The 17,089-nt window shown below is 41.6% G+C and overlaps 1 protein-coding gene across 4 annotated transcripts in view; it reads left to right on the top strand.

The window, feature by feature from the left end:
• TMEM245 (transmembrane protein 245) overlaps window positions 1-17,089 on the top strand; it is a 98,442-nt gene that overhangs the window by 18,960 nt on the left and 62,393 nt on the right. For all 4 annotated transcript variants that reach the window (XM_032307537.1, XM_032307539.1, XM_032307538.1 and 1 more), the window contains exons 4-6: window positions 8,592-8,708; window positions 10,189-10,407; window positions 13,864-14,033. In XM_032307537.1, coding sequence (XP_032163428.1) covers window positions 8,592-8,708; window positions 10,189-10,407; window positions 13,864-14,033 — 506 coding nt within the window. The remainder of the gene's footprint in view (window positions 1-8,591; window positions 8,709-10,188; window positions 10,408-13,863; window positions 14,034-17,089) is intronic.

Genomic DNA, 17,089 nt, shown 5'->3' on the forward strand with positions numbered 1-17,089 from the left:
TATGTACTTGTACTACCTGGCCACCCAGTCTGACAAGTATGGGCAAGTATGACTGGGTCTGTTCCTCCAGCTGCTGGGGATTGTTTATAAATGATCAGAAATTCCTTGGCAGGGAAGGCTTAGTAGTTGCCTTAATCATTTGGGATAACATGTAACATGAGTGAGCAGGTTTGGTCCAGTTGAGCCCAAACTGGAAAAAGAAAAGGAACAAACTGAGTTTCTTATTGCTCATCTGTTACTGCCCCGTCTGACACAGTCAGTTAAATAGGCCTAGAGAAACTGCTACTGGTCCATATCCAAGCCCTTGCTACTGACCGTAGTAGAGTGAAGTGATACTAGGAGCCCTTGAAGAGGCATATTTTCCACATTAGTGATGGAAACAGAAGCCTTCTTCAAAGGGAGCTTTGCATGCTGGGGAGATTTTACTTGGTATGTGGTAGAGCCCCTTCCAGTAAGTATCCTTGGATGTATTTCTGGCATCTGCCACTATCACTATCTGCCACTATCACTAAGGAGATCGAGTATCTCCTCATTTAGACTGTTCTCGAAATATATCATCCTCCGGGTATTAGAAACATTATTGTGCCCGTTGTTGCGCTGGCCGTATTAACAGATACTGTGTGAACATGTGATCAGTGTCTTATGTCCAGACCATGTGTTTCTGTCCCCTAGTGCTAGGCTGCTAATGTTAGTGGCCTGCTTGTTTGGCCTTGTGTAGATCGCTGTTATTTGGGCCTCTGCCTGACCCTGGCCCTGCCCTGGGTAGACGGATACTTGAACCCTTGGATGCTCTTCCTTTTTTTGTTTATGGTTCTTAGGTCCCAAGATTATGTGCCCTTGTCTGTGTGTCTGTTTTTAGCTGGGGCTTCTTTTCTAGTACCATGACTTTGCCTAGGTTCTCTGTCCTGGCATTCTTGTGTGTTTATTCATCATTTCTGCCAGAACCTTTGGGGTTTTTGAAGTGCGGGAGGATATCACTAAGGCAGAAATGATTGAAGTGCCAGTTTGATGAATAAGAACAGTTGTCCAATCTTACATCCATAATCTTCAGACACTCTGCATTTCCCCCCGTGTGCTACTCTTCATTCCTTCGCGAAGTTTCAGGCACTCTAAAAATTTATCTAATTGTGCATCAGCGAGGATGATATTGCATAGTTTTCATTGATATAGCTATGATTCATTGAGTATTGACTGCATTATTTTAGTGACGTCAGCAAATTGGAGAGTCTTTAAGTGATCATTGTGAAGGTTTAATTAATTGGTCTTAACTTTTCCTCAAGTCTGTCAGTGCCTACTGGATGCAAGATATTTCACATAACTCTGTGGGGAGATCTTGAAATGTATGCTAAGGGCCTAAGATCTAGGAAAATGGCTGAAAAACGAAATAGAAAGGGGATGATAGGCACGACAAATACTGTAGGAGTACTAGTGGCTTTTCTCATAGTTTATACTGTTGGGTCTGTGATCAAAGGAACGAGACTGATACAAAGTGAAGGTTAAGCAAAGCTTTATTTCGTGCCAAGCATCGAGAATCAAACTGACCAGTCAGGGCCTTCTCTTACAAAGAGGCGACCCCTCCCAGCCTCACAGACTAACTTTTATAGAGGTGGTTGAGCCTGGCTCTACACAGGTGGTCAATGAGATTGCAACACACAGAGAAAACTGCACAGTCATGCTAGGTCACACACGGGTGGCCAATTGAATTTCAATTTACCCTATTAGATATATGTGTGCCCCACTGATTGGATGTCTCTAGCTGGCCTGACCCACCCTAGTATCTGGGCTTTGCAATTAAGTTCCTCTGGGAGGATCAGGGTCAATCTAAGTTCACTGCATAAACACAAAATGGCTCCCTCTGGCTAAGTAGGCCCTTACAATACTACCAAAACCAGTAGTTTTGCAATAGCTAACATTTTTTGAGCAAGTCCTTCACACCAGGCATTGTTCTGATTACTTCATATGTATTGTTTCAATAACTGTCATATGAAATAGGAATTTATATAAGCCCCATTTCATACATGAGGATTTTGAGTGACTTACCCATGGTCATCAAACTAGTAAGGAATAGACCAGGGATTTGAGCCTGGACAGTCTGGTTTCCTCACCTGTGCTCTGCAGCCACTAGGTTGCACAGGTGGTACTGCGTGGGGGCCTAGTAAATGTGAGCTGCTCCGATCTCCCTCTGCGTCCTTGCATCGCTTCCCTCTTCTCATTGCAGCCTTTGTCCTGGCCTTCTTGGGCTTCTTAGAGTCCTTTGAAAAGGACATTCTGCTACATCTGCTTTTTTAGTAGTCTTTTAGAAAATCTTTTCTCCACCTACCTCTGAGACACCAGCCTCTCTTATCCCCTCCAAGATTGACTTCCTGTGTCTTTTTAAAATCTGGATAACAGGGGCGCCTGGGTGGCTCAGTGGGTTAAGCCGCTGCCTTCGGCTCAGGTCATGATCTCAGGGTCCTGGGATCGAGTCCCACATCAGGCTCTCTGCTCAGCAGGGAGCCTGCTTCCCTCTCTCTCTCTCTCTGCCTGCCTCTCCGACTACTTGTGATTTCTCTCTGTCAAATAAAAAAAAAAAAAAAAAAAAAATCTGGATAACATACTGAAATGGGTTATAAGGGTGGTATTTTTTACCATTCATGTCAGGCCCTTGGAGGCCCCTCCCTGACCTCCCAAGCATGGATTAGGTTTCCATCTTCTGTGCTCCTCAAATATGCTATGCCTGTTTTTACATTAGCTCCTCACTTACTGACTCATAACTAATAATCTAAATATCAAACTGAGTTTGGGACTTGGGTCTCAGGCTCTTATGTCAGCATGTAGGGTAGTCACCTGTTTGGTGAATGAGGACTTCGTGGGAGTTGAGAAATACGTCAAACTGCAGCCAAACCGAAAATCCATTGTTGAGGAGCTGTAACATTGTTATTGCAGAACGACTCATTTTTCAGAATCTCTCAAAGATGAGTCACTACTTGATTAAATTGCTTGTGAAGAGGTGGGCTTAGTAATTCAGGACCCTCGACTAGTCTTTAATCTTACATCAGGGAGAACACTTCGTTTGAATTCTGACCGGAAGTCTTTTTCTGCTTCTGCTCTGCTGTCCCAGGCCATCAGTCATCAGGCATTTCCATCCTCTGCTCTCTAGTGGAGCCCGAGAAACCTCTCTTGGGTTCGCAGAAAGCCAAGTCCTGTCTTGTGTCTGGTGTAATCAGTTTGTTTTTGAAAATTCTGTCTGGAAGTCTAAAGAAGCATGTTAATCTGTCCAAATCTTCCTCTGTTTCCCCTCTATCGTTGTCATGGTATTCCCTCGTGGTTATCTTTACAACCTTAATCTGGAAACTTGGGGCTTACCTTTGATCCTTCATCTTTCATTTCATTTATGGGTTCATCATCGGGTCTGGTCCACTTTGACTACTCCCTGCCTCTTAAATGCAGCCACTTTTTTTTTTTTCTTTTAAGATTTTTATTTATTTATTTGACAGACGGAGATCACAAGTAGGCAGAGAGGCAGGCAGAGAGAGACAAAGGGGAAAGCAGGCTCCCCACTGAGCAGAGAGTCCCATGCAGGGCTCGATCCCAGGACCCTGGGACCAGGACCCGAGCTGAAGGCAGAAGCCTTAATCCACTGAGCCACCCAGGTGCCGCATAAATGCAGCCACTTTGCTGACATCTCCCCTGCCAGCTGCTGCAGACCGTGCTGTCGTCTTGTCTTGCCTGTAGTACTGCCGTCACTTCTCTCCCTGTACCCATTCTTGGTCCCCTCCAATCTGCTCTTGACCAGACAGCAAGCACGATCTTTTTGTATCTCAAAACTGTTCATTTATTTGCAAACTGGGAGGCTGGGTGTGCTTCTGAAGGGCAACGTGAGAGATCCTTGCCGTGCTGAGCCTGTCCTGTATCTTGTGTCCATGCTGATAATCCCGAGCACAGAACTGTGTCTCAGTGTTGTAGGGGAACACTGGGGGAAACTACGAAAAGCGTAGACAGGATCTCTCTGTGTCATTTCTTACAGTTGCACATAAAGCTACAATGATCTCAGTGACGTTTCAGTAGAAATATTATCCTGTTTAAAAGTCTTCACTCCTTCCCTGCTCCTTTTAGAATAAAGCCTGAAGTACTTACCATGGTCTTCCGTGACTTGCATCATCTGGCTCTCGATGTCCAGCCTGGTTTATTCGATACCAGATTCCTGCTAGCTGTGTTCCAGACACACTGACCTTCTTACACTATCTTTATCATGCTAGTGTCTTCACTTAACAGCCTTCCTACTCACTTCCTGCTGTCCCAAATGTCATTCTTTACATTCTTTTGATGAATGCCTTCTCTTCCTTGGTATAGCAGCTTCATTTTCTTTTCTCTTTTTGGCATTTTATGTTATTTTAATTTAAATTCAATTTAATTAACATAGGGTATTATAGTTTCAGTGATAGGTTTTAGTGATTCATCAGTTGTTTCTAACATCCAGTGCTCATTCCATTGAGTGCTCTCCTTAATGCCCATCACCCGTATACCTCCCACCCACCCATCTCCCTCCAGCAAGCCTCAGTGTGTTTCCTATAGTGAAGAGTCTCTTATGGTTTGTCTCCCTTGCTATTTTCATCTTATTTTTCCTTCCCTTCCCCATATGTTCATCTGTTTTGTTTCTTAAATTCCATATATGAGTGAAATCATATATTTGTCTTTTTCTGACTCATTTTGCTTAGCATAATACCCTCTAGTTCTATCCACGTCATTGCAGATGGTAAGACTTCATTCTTTTTGATGGCTGAGTGTGTGTGTGTGTGTGTGTGTGTGTGTGTGTGTACCACCTCTTTATCCATTCATCTGTCGATGGACATCTAGGTTCTTTCCATAGTTTGGCTATTGTGGACATTGCTGCTGTAAACATTGGGGTGCATGTGCCCCTTTGGATCACTATGTTTGTATCCTTTGGGTAAATACCTAATAGTGCAGTTGCGGCTTCGTGGGGTAGTTTTATTTTTAACTTTTGAGGAACCTCCATAATGCCTTCCAGAGTGACTGCATCAGTTTGCATTCCCACCAAAAGTGTAGGAGGGTTCCCCTTTCTCTGCATCCTCTCCAATATCTGTCCTTTCCTGAGTTGTTAATTTTAGCCATTCTGACAGGTGGTTTTGTGGTTTTGATTTGTATTTTTCTGATGCCGAGTGATATGGAGCATTTTTTCATGTGTCTGTTGGCTATTTTTATGTCTTCTTTGGAGAAATGTCAGTGTCTTCTGCCTATTTCTTGACTGGATTATTTTCTTTGGGGTGTAAGTTCTTCATAGATTTTGGATACTAGCTCTTTATCTGATAAGACATTTACAAACATCTTCTCCCATTCCATAGGTTGCCTTTAAGTCTTGTGGACTCTTTCCTTTGCTGTGCAAAAGCTTTTTGCCTTGATGTCAAGTCCCAATAGTTCATTTTTGCTTTTGTTCCCCTTGCTTCTGGAAATGAATCTAGTAAGAAGTTGCTATAGCAGATGTTAAAGAGGTTGCTGCTCATGTTCTCCTCTAGGATTTTGATGGATTCCTATCTCACATTGAGGTCTTTCATCCATTTTGAGTATATTTTTGCATATGGTACAAGAGAATGGTCCATTTACATTTTTCTGCATGTGGCTGTCCAGTTCTCCCACACCATTTGTTGAAGAGACTTTTTTCCATTGAATATTCTTTCTTGCTTTGTCAAAGATCAGTTGACCACAGAGTTGAGGGTCCATTTCTGGGTTCTATATTCTGTTCTGTTGATCTCTGTGTCTGTTTTTTGCCAGTACAATACCTTCTTGATGATTACAGCTTTGTAATATAGCTTGAAGTCTGGAATTGTGATGCCACCAGCTTTGGTTTTCTTTTTCAACATTCCTTTGGCTATCCAGGGTCTTTTCCGGTTCCATACAAATTTTAGGATTATTCATTCTAGCTCTGTGAAAAAGTTTATGGTATTTTGATAGGCATTGCATTGAATGTGTAGATTGCTCTGGGTAGCATAGACATTTTAACAGTATTTGTTCTTCCAATCCATGGGCATGGAATATTTTTCCATTCTTGCATCTTCCTCAGTTTCTTTCATGAGTATTCTATACAGAGTACAGATCCTTTTCATCTTTGGTTAGGTGTATTCCCAAGTATCTAATGGTTTTTGGTGCGATTGTAAATGGGATCAGTTCCTTGAATTCTCTTTCTTCTGCTTCATTGTTAGTGTATAGAAATGCGACTAACTTCTGTGCATTGATTTTATATCCTGCGACTTTGCTAAATTCCTGTATCAGTTCTAGCAGTTTTTTGGTGGAGTCTTTTGGGTTTTCTACATAGAGAATCATGTCATCTGCGAAGAGTTGACTTCTTCTTTGCCAATTTGGTTGCCTTTTATTTCTTTTTGTTGTCTGAGTCTCAGCTTCTTTTTCATTTCTTAAAGAGAAGCTGTTCCTGATTCTTCAGACTAAGTCAGATTTTTTGTGTGTTAGGAGTTCATGAAATAGCTAGTATGTTTCCTTTACAGCAGTCACCATAGTTTGTATACATTCACATTTGTGTGTTTTTTTTTTGTTTTTTTTTTTTTTTTAAGTAATCTGTGCACCCAGTGTGGGGCTCAAACTTAAAACCCTGAGACCAAGAGTAGCACACATGCTCTATCAAGTGAGCCAGCCAGGTGCCCCCCCCCCCTTTTAAAGGTGAATTAACAAATTATTCCCTAAGTATGGTAAGAATTTTTTTCCCATGTGGTTCTTTAATTTGTATCCATCTCTTCCACTAGACTCCATGGGGGCAGGGTCTATGTCTTTATCCATAGCATTCAATACAGTGAGTAATAACATGTGAGACATGAGAGGCAATGTCTTTTCCTCTCATCCTGTTTCCTTAGTGGCGTGAAAGAAACACCTTTCATACTTAGGCTAGAAGAATAGGTCCCAACTCTTCTCTTCCTAGATCATGAGTTTGACGTTCTCTTGGATTGCCTAAAAGTAAACCTCTGTTAGGCATTTAGTAGAAGAAGAATAGGATATGGTTGAGCAAGATAAATGCCCTTGATCCTGATGTTTCAGTCTACTGGTGAGCCATGTCAGGATCCCGCCTGCTTGTCTCTGGGAGATGGCCAGCCTTGGATTTGCTGAGTAGGTGGAATTCATTGGAGCTGAAATTCATTGGCTTTCTGAGTGGTCAGGGCTATTTTCATTGGCAGCATTCTATGTTGTTGCATTGTATATTGGTCTACCAAAAGTGAGGTCCCATCTCTATGAGTGTTAATGTTCTTAGTTGTGAACAGTAGAATCCACACTTGCTAGTCTGTGTAGAAAGAGATATTGGTTAGCATATAGACTTTTTGGGAAGTCCAGACAATTAAGCTTAGGTCTGACACAGGCAGAAGCAGTGCAACTGGGAAAAGTACTCCATGACACCAAAGGACTATTTGAGCAGAGAAGCCACAGCTGCCACAAAGTTAGAGATCAGCCAGCAGAACTTTTAGAACTTCTGCTAAGTAACTTCCTGCAGAAATACCATATATCTCCATGACTGTTTGACACCCGAGTGTCCAAATTACTGTGAGTCCCACTATGGTCTTCTATGTCTTGGACTGGTGTGTAGAAACTGCCTTATACATGGGACCTTAGCTGCAATGGAGTTTAAGGAATATAGTCTAGCTTTCCAGTCTCTTGGAGGAGGAAAGCGTGCTAGAACCTGGTATTGTGTGTGCTAGTCTGTGTTGTCTGCCATAGCAGATTGGACCATTACAGACAGACCTCACTGGCCACTAAATGTTTTTTTTAAGGATTTTATTTATTTATTTGATAGAGAAAGCAAGAGAGCACAAGCAGGGGGAGCACTGGAGGGAGAGGGAGAAGCAGGCTCCCCACTGAGCAGGGGACCTGATGCGGGTCTTGATTCCAGGACCGCGGGATCATGACCTGAGCTGAAGACAGGCTTTTAATGGCTAAGCCACCCAGGCACCCCAGTAAATTTTTTTTTTTGAGTTTAGTGCAAATGATTAAGCTTGGTGTACTACCTTTTAGGAACTTAACATGGGGACATATAACATGAAACAGAGTAATATATTTTAGACTCTCAGTGGTGGATTTTGCCTGTGCTGAATAATTACTTTATCGAGCTTTATGGTTTTGCATAGTACCCATATGTTTGTCTATTTATTCATGGAATGTTCTTATTGAGGGCACCGAGCGTTAGCTGTTCCATACGGTACTGAGAGCCAGTAACGCAAAGGAGAGTAAGACAGTCTGCATTCGGGAAGCTCCCAGACTTGGTGTGCAGTGTGTTTCAACAGAGACATGCGTTCACATTAACTCGTGAAGTTAAAAAGTAAAAAAGGAGGACTCCACATTTAGGTGTCCACCCTCAGCTGCGTGTACCAGTGTGAGTTCCCAAGGGAGACTGACATGCAGTGTCCGGGGACCAGATTTTTAGTAGACTTCCCTGTTGATTGTTAAGCATTCTCCCTTGGTGAGGAACCCCTGTCCCTGGATCAGTTAATAACTCTTCTGTTTCATTGCTTTTGAAATCTTGGTACTGTGTTTCAGTTTGCAAAAGTTGTTTCCCACTTTGCTTTAAAAAGTTGTAAGAATACTTGCTTGTTTTCCAGGAGCAGAGTTACCAGGGCAGGTTATTTCCATGGCAGCTTCTACTCTAGCGACCTTGGCCATCTCCATTACAGGGTACGAATCCAGCCCTGACGACTCGCCCTCTGCCCAGCCTGCAGGTGACTGACCCTTTGAAGGAATATTTTCAGAATCATTTGGGAAAATGAAATACGCTTTATAAAGGATAAGCTTAAAGGACATGAGCATCACAGAGTGTGATTTACTGGTCCTTCAGTTTCCTCTGATTTCTATTTTTACACTTTTCCTCCTCTCATCTTTGTTCTCCCATAATCACTTTTTTCATACTTTTAATTATTTACCTTTTTATGTTTCTTACCTTGAATCTTTATCTTTTCCCTTTCTTTAAAAAAAATGCTTTTCTCATTTTTCTTCTGTTATTCTCACTTTCCTTTCATTTTATTTTCTTTTTCTTGGTGCCCCATATACCTTTTCCATATTTTTTTCCTCTTCATCCTTTCCTTGTTTTCTACTTCTATAGCTGTCAGTTCTTCTCCACTGCTCTGTTTTGCTCTAACTCTACATTGCTTTTGTTGTTGATCCAACTTTTTCTTTTGGTCTTCCTTTTCTCTCGTACAGTCCTCCATTTCTCTGGCATTTCTTGCTTTTCTTCTCAAAGTTTGCTTTGCATGCCTCATGCTGTTAATATATTAACTGTTTGCCCTAAAATGGGCCTGTTTGGTTGTTCTGGATACCGTGCTTCTACAAGATCCAGCTGGCAGATTTACATCAGCTTTAAAGTCACACTGTACTCACACAGAGTTCAAGAACGGAATGGCCATCTCTGTGCCAAGCGGTCTCTTAGTTCCAGGGGATTTGCAGTTAAGGAATATTTTTGGTGAGCTCTTCCTAAAGAACTTACTTGAGAAAAGACTTGAAAGGAGGGATCAGCTAAGAAAAAGTCATTTAGGGTGGTAGGAAAACACGTTTTTATTTCACATTGAATCATGTTTTCAGAACGAAGAGGGGATGATTATTCTTCTAGGAATCTGCCACTCCTACCAGCATGAAGTTTTCAAATTAGATTTTTTTTTTTTTAAGAGCAGTTGGCTCCATTTTAGGTGCAATGACATTGAAAAGCCATGTTTTGTCTTGGCTTTATCATATATATATATATATATATATATATATATATATATATATATACACATATAAAATCATATTAAAAGAGGAGACATTTTTAGGTCTAGGAATTCTGTAACTTAATATTGGTTGCTTTATACAGTTTGAGGAGTTTTCATGGGCAAATTATAATTCTCAGCTATTTTGTCATAGTTTTTTGTTTATTTGTCATAAAACTTTGAACAGTGTGAAATGTATATGGTAAAAAGTAAAAAAAATCACCATACCCAACCCTACCCACCAACAAACTTTATTTCCGCAGATTTAAATACAGTTGTATAATTCTCCATACATTTTTCAGTGCCTCTGCAAACATACATCCAGACCTTTGTCTCTTTTTGTGATCATACCATCAGAGTCCATTTTGAAGGCTCACAGTAGGGCAGCCTAGCGAATTGCTCCGTAGAACTCCTGACTCTCGTGGGCTAATATGGTGGTGATCCCCCAACCCCCTTTCAGAAACCATGGACGGAGGAGAGCCCCCTCCAGCATTATCCTCCTCTCCTGCACCTTCCACCCCTTCACCCACTCTGGGCAGACAGAGGCCTGAAATGGGAACATTTGTCAGGAAGAAGAAAACCAGCGACATCTACTTCGTGTCCCTCTTGTGGGCCATTATTGGAGTCCAGCTCTGGCTGAATCTGTGGATCGTACAGCTGCTGCCGGTGCCGATTGCAGGTAATTGGCCCCTTACGGTCTGGTCTTGGAAGACTTATTTTTCTTTCGACGGTAATATTACTCTCTTTTAAGATAAAACAATGTATATTTAAATTGTATATTTAAAGCCGTCTTCTAAGACTGGAAAAGTAAGTAATTCAGGTGAATTTAGAAGAGTTTTTTATGTCATACTTTCCTGATTGTTTGGGCTTAACCTCTTACTGCAGTCAGAACCTTTGCGAAATTTATTTATTTATGTACTTTATTTATTTGAGAGAGAGCACACATGGGTGCGAGTAAGAGCAGAGGGGAGGGACAGGGAGAAGCAGACTCCCTGCTGAGCAGGGACCCTGATGTGGGGCTTCATTCCAGGACCTTGAGGTCAGGACTTGAGCCACCCGGGTTCCCCCCCTTTGCCAAGTTTATTAAGTCCCCAGTTGATGCTCCAGACCTGCCATCCAGATACCTCCTAAATTTGATTATTCCTTTTTTTTTTTTTTTTTAATTTTTTATTTTTTATAAACATATATTTTTATCCCCAGGGGTACAGGTCTGTGAATCACCAGGTTTACACATTTCACAGCACTCACCAAAGCACATACCCTCCCCAATGTCCATAATCCCACCCCCTTCTCCCAAACCCCCTCCCCCCAGCAACCCTCAGTTTGTTTTGTGAGATTAAGAGTCACTTATGGTTTGTGATGATTAGTCCTTTTTTTAAAAAAAAATATTTTATTTATTTATTTGACAGACAGAGATCACAAGTAGGCGGAGCGAGAGAGAGAGGAAGGGAAGCAGGCTCCCTGCTGAGCAGAGAGCCCGATGCGGGGCTCGATCCCAGAACCTTGAGATCATGACCCAAGCCAAAGGCAGAGGCTTAACTCACTGAGCCACCCAGGTGCCCCAGTCAAAGCTTTTAGCTATTGATTTAAAGCTTTTCACTGTTTATCAAAGCTTTTCACTGTTGATTTAAACATAATTTCCTTTGGGGTGCCGGGGTGGCTCAGTTTGTTAAATGTCTGCCTTCAACTCAGGTCATGATCCCAGGGTTCTGGGATCGAGTCCCATGTTGGACTCTGCTCAGCAAGGAGTCTATTTCAACCTCTTCCACTGCTTGCATTCCCCCTGCTTGCACGCTATCTCTGACAAATAAATAAATATAAAAAAATAAACATAAGTTCCTTTTTGGAAGCCTGTTTAAAAATCTTAATTAATTGGACCATTTACCTTCTAGATCCTTAATTTTAAAACTTATTATTTGTATTAACTTGAACAGTTAATGAAATAGTTAACCTTTGTAAAAAAAAAAATTGTTTTTAAATAGATTTGTTAGGCCCAGAACACCGTATAGTGCCTGTCGTTAGGGAGCAGAGAATATGAGGTCGAAGTTTGTATCTGCATCTTGCATCCTCAAACAGAACTTCTCTTTGGCAGTTGGAGCAAGATACAATTGTAATGAAGTATATACCAGAGTATATACCAGAGCCATGCTTTCTGTTAAGGAATTCATAGAACTGCTTAGTGAAATAGTTTAAATTGCTCTTTCTGGATTGTTCCATATGTTTTTGATTTTGCCAAATGATTTATTTTATGCTGCGAAATTGTGTCGGGTACTATTGGAACCCCCTTAAAATTTGTTAGCAGGAGTTGGGACACCTGGATGGCTCAGTGGGTTAAGCCTCTGCCTTCGGCTCTCTCTGCCTACTTGTGATCTCTGTCTGTTGAATAAATAAATAAAAATCTTTAAATTAAAAAAAAATTGTTAGCAGGAGTTAACATTCATCCTAGTCATTTCTTAACTTTCAGGCCATCATAACAATTTGACATGGCTTTGGGAGAGTGGGCTTTGAACAGGTGGCCCCGAGAACATTTTCTACAGCCTGTAATTTCCCTGGGGTTGTTCTAGAGACCATAAGAGCTTTCCTGGGTCCTCCCCAGAGATTTAGAAAAGTTAATGATGGAATTGTTGAACTGGTATGTAACACTGAACTCATGGTTCAAAAGAGTAAACTGTGAACCCTTAGATTGCATGGCCAGGGCTAAGGACACAGAAATTCCTGGAATTTGGTAAATTATAGTAGTTGGGATCAGTTATCCAGAGTTCAGACTTCAAGGCACCCCCACAGTTAAGTAGCACTTCCATCTGGCCCCACTACCTTCTTAGTTTGCTTTTTTTTTTTTTTAAAGATTTTATTTTTATTTGTCAGGGAGAGAGAGGGAGAGAGAGCGAGCACAGGCAGACAGAGAGGCAGGCAGAGACAGAGGGAGAAGCAGGCTCCCTGCAGAGCAAGGAGCCCTATGTGGAACTCGATCCCAGGACGCTGGGATCATGACCCGAGCCGAAGGCAGCTGCTTAACCAACTGAGCCACCCAGGTGTCCCTTAGTTGGCTTTTTTTTTTTTCTTTAAATTAATTTTTTATTTTTTATAAACATATATATTTATCCCCAGGGGTACAGGTCTGTGAATCACCAGGTTTACACACTTCACAGCACTCACCAAAGCACATACCCTCCCCAATGTCCATAATCCAACCCCCTTCTCCCAAACCCCCTCCCTTAGTTGGCTTTTAATAGGAAGCTCACCCCCTGCTTGCAGGACGACCTTGCTACCCAGTGCGGAGGGTACATCATGTTCTCCATGAGTGGTCTCTGCGGAAGCTATACCCTGCGTAGCCTCAGGGACTATTTGTAACAACCCTGCTTGTCTCTACTCTGCTTCTCTACTGAAGCCTGCTAGCAGATTCATACGTACAGAGCAGCATCAAGTAGAGAAATAGGAATACCAGAGGTATAAAATTATGATATAGATGGAATTCCTGATATTTTTCTGGGCACTAACGTTGTTAAACATCCAAGGAGAAGAATAACATTTGGCAATAGCATCTATAATAGCCAGGGAAATTGGGACATGTCAGGGGTTAGGATTCTTCAGCCCAGAAGGGTAAGGTGTGAGGGGCCGGGATTGTAGTCCCTGATATCTTTATGATCAGAGTGTCTTACGTTTATACATGCTGTGAAATAATCCCTGGCTCCTGCAGGGATTCTGGACTTGACAGTGGAGGCAGTATATGGGCAGGTGGGGTTGTGTGGAAAGTTATTTGTCCTAATTCTGACAGTCTGGAATACCATGAACTTTTCATCTTTCCCCTAGCCTTTTTTTTTTTAAATGGATTTTTAAAAAATATTTTATTTATTGATTTGAGAGAGAGAGCACAAGAGGGAGAGTGAGAGGGAAAAGCAGACTCCCTGCTGAGCAGGGAACCCAATGCAGGGGCTCGATCCCAGGACCCCAAGATCATGACCTGAACTGAAGGGAGATGCTTAACCGACTGAGCCACCCAGGTGCCCCCTTAATTGATTTTTTTTTTTAAATATTAGCTTTGCTGTTTTAGAAAGGTCACATGAAATTAAAGGGCCCTTTCAAGTTCTGACTTTGTAATCTATGTTTTGGTTTTCTATGTCTTCCTTCCTTCTAGTCTGGATCCTCAAAAAGCTCGTTATTCACTTTGGAGTTGTGGACTTCCTGGAGAAACGCTGCCTGGTGTGGTGGCAGGCTGTGGAGCGCTTCCTCAGGGAGCGGCAAGAGGCTCTCGCCCCGTGGCCAGTTGTTGGGCTTGGAAAATTCTTGTTAAAAGTTGATAGCAAGGTATTATATTATAAGCACTTGGGCGGTTTTAATGGAATATATATATATATATATATATATATATATTCCATGTCATGGTATTTGGTGTTCATACTATGATCGTCAATAACACATTTAATGTCTGTATCTGTGATGATATTTAAAGTTTAGAACTATGGCTTCTGTAAGGATAGGATAGACTTAGTTTAAATCAGTATTGTATAAGTAGTTTTCCCTCTTAAAAATGGTAGATAAGGATGTTACGGAACACGTGCTCAGCTTCCTCATTGAAATCTAAAGGGGCTAAGTGACTTGCCTAAAATTACATTGTCAGTAATGCCACCTCAGTGCAGTATTTTTGGAGTAATTCTCGCATGTCAGATAATGGGCTAAGTCCTCAGGAAAATCCACTGACTCACAGAAAAGTAGATGCAGGAGCTCTGTTTAATGGAGAGACAGCAGTCCATTAAAATTTAGACACAGTGGTTAAGAACATGAACCCCGATTTCAAACTGGTTTCAGATCCCACTTCTGCTACCTACTAGCTCTGTGATCTTGGATGAATTTCTTAACTTTTCTATGCCTTGTTTTCCTTATCAATACAATAAACATAATAGCATGCACCTCGGAGAACAGGTGTGGGGGTTAAATGAGTTAATAGACATACAGTTCCTAGATCAGAGCCCGATTCATAGTGTGTTAGCAGTGGTTTTAATTTGTGGAGGACAGGATGTACAGAATACAGTGGCAATACTGAGCAAGAGGGGACGGGCTGTTGGCAAGGCAGTGGGAGAGGGGAGGTTTTGCAGAAGAGGTGATGCCAGAGGAAATTTCAAGGCACAAGTAGGAGTTTCTTAGGTGACAGGGCAGGAGGAATAGGCGGATGGAGCAGTGCGAAGGGAACGACTGCCACAGCGTGACTTCTTAGGGAGCACCAAGGAAGCAGTCACAGTGGGATATATGCAGACTCGAGGCAGGAGAGACAGGCGAGACTGAATCGAGGTCTTTGTGGGTGCTGTGCTGTGTGAGCCGGACTTCCTCACGGAGCCTACGGACTGTTTCCCTGAGCAGGTCCATCCATGACTTCAGGTTGAGAAATACTGTCAGGTGAAACCAGCATAGATAGGAATGGGACGAAGAACTGGAGTTCATGTAAGATGGAAGGAAAGAAATCTTTTATTTTTATTTATTTATTATTATTATTTTTTAAAGATTTTATTTATTTATTTGACAGACATAGATCACAAGTAGGCAGAGAGGCAGGCAGAGAGAGGAAGGAAAGCAGGCTCCCTGCTGAGCAGAAAGCCCAGTGTGGGGCTCGATCAAGGATCATGACTTGAGCTGAAGGCAGCAGCTTAACCCACTGAACCACCCAGGTGCCCCAGGAAAGAAATCTTTTAAAGCCATGGTAATATCTCCTTGGGGAGCAGAGATGCAGGGGGATACATTTTTTTTTTTTTTTTTTTTTTTAGGATTTTATTTATTTGAGAGAAAGAGTTAGGGATAGGGAAATGGAGAGGGAGAGAGAATTTGAAGCAAACTCCACACTGATCACAGAGCCCAATGTGGGTTTTGATTCCATAACCACAAGATCTTAACCTGAGCCGAAACCGGGAGTCAGAAGTTTGTTTGTTTGATTTTGAGAGAGGGAGAGAGAGAGAGTGTGTGTGTGTGCGAGCATGAGCATAGGAGAGCGGGGAGGGCCAGGGACAGAAGGAGAAGCAGATTCCCCGCTGAGCAGGGAGCCTGTTGTGGAGCTCTATCCCAGGACTCTGAGATCATGACCTGAGCCAAAGGCAGACGCTTAATGATTGAGCCACTGAGCCACCCAGGTGCCCCAAGGGTCGCAAGTTTAACTGACTGAGCCACCCAGGCTCCCCACGGGGATATATATGCTTTCTTACGTATTGCCTTTCTGTCTCCAGAAAGTTTGCCAGTTTTAGTTCCCATCAGTTTAACATAGGGCAGTGCCCATTTTCTGAGCTCTTGCCACTACTAGATATTATAACAAAAAAGTATTTTTCAGTTTCATAAAAAGAAGTATGAGTGTTGTTTTAGTTTGAAATAAAAAAAATGAGTTTGCTTATTGGGTATTTATATTTTTATTTTGTGATTTGCCTATTTGTATTCTTTTTTCAATTTTTTAAATATGAAAAAGTCTAAGATTTCCCACAGATTTTAACATATTTATCACATCTTCCTGGTATTGGGGTGAAGTTTTGTTTTACTAGAGCAGATTAATCCTGCAGATTGTTTAAAGAGGATGACTCTTATTTCAGTTAACTTCTGACAGCCTTACCACTATCAGAAGGGGTGGACACTAACTCTTGTTTTCAGAGTCCCACATATTTGTATTTGGAACCCTTCACTTAGGACAACTCTAGAATTGTGTCAGTTGAAGTTCTGCAGGTATCAAAAGTGTTTGTGATGGAGTAGCCTTGTAAAATTGTCATTTTTTATTCAAATTTGCATGCCAACTTGTTCTTAAGAGGGACAGTAAAATAAATAAAACTATCATTTTTGGCTATAATAATAAAACATATCAGAATAAGTGACTACAGCAAACTGAATATTTGTCTAGTAATAATCGATGCCATAATTATGTTTCATCTAGTATAATAATACATATGGGTTGCTGCTTTGGGGAGTAAATCTATTTTTCATGTTTCTTTTAAATTTCAATTGATGAGACTAGTGTTTTTGAAACTATACCTCTACAGGAGATTGATTGAAGTATAGTTTTATTTTTTTTTTATTTTTTTTTTTTTAAAGATTTTATTTATTTATTTGACAGACAGAGATCACAAGTAGGCAGAGAGGCAGGGAGAGAGAGAGAGGGAAGCAGGCTCCCTGCTGAGCAGAGAGCCCGATGCGGGACTCGATCCCAGGACCCCGAGATCATGACCTGAGCCGAAGGCAGCGGCTTAACCCACTGAGCCACCCAGGCGCCCTGAAGTATAGTTTTAAACGTGCACTGGGTATACTTTTAGTAAAAACTCTGCAAAGATAAAATTAAGCTTTTTAGTTTTTATATTTTTTATATCACTAATAATGCCTTCAATCCTGTGTTTAGCGAT

Source organism: Mustela erminea, chromosome 12 (assembly GCF_009829155.1).
Source record: "Mustela erminea isolate mMusErm1 chromosome 12, mMusErm1.Pri, whole genome shotgun sequence".
Lineage (NCBI taxonomy): Eukaryota > Metazoa > Chordata > Mammalia > Carnivora > Mustelidae > Mustela > Mustela erminea.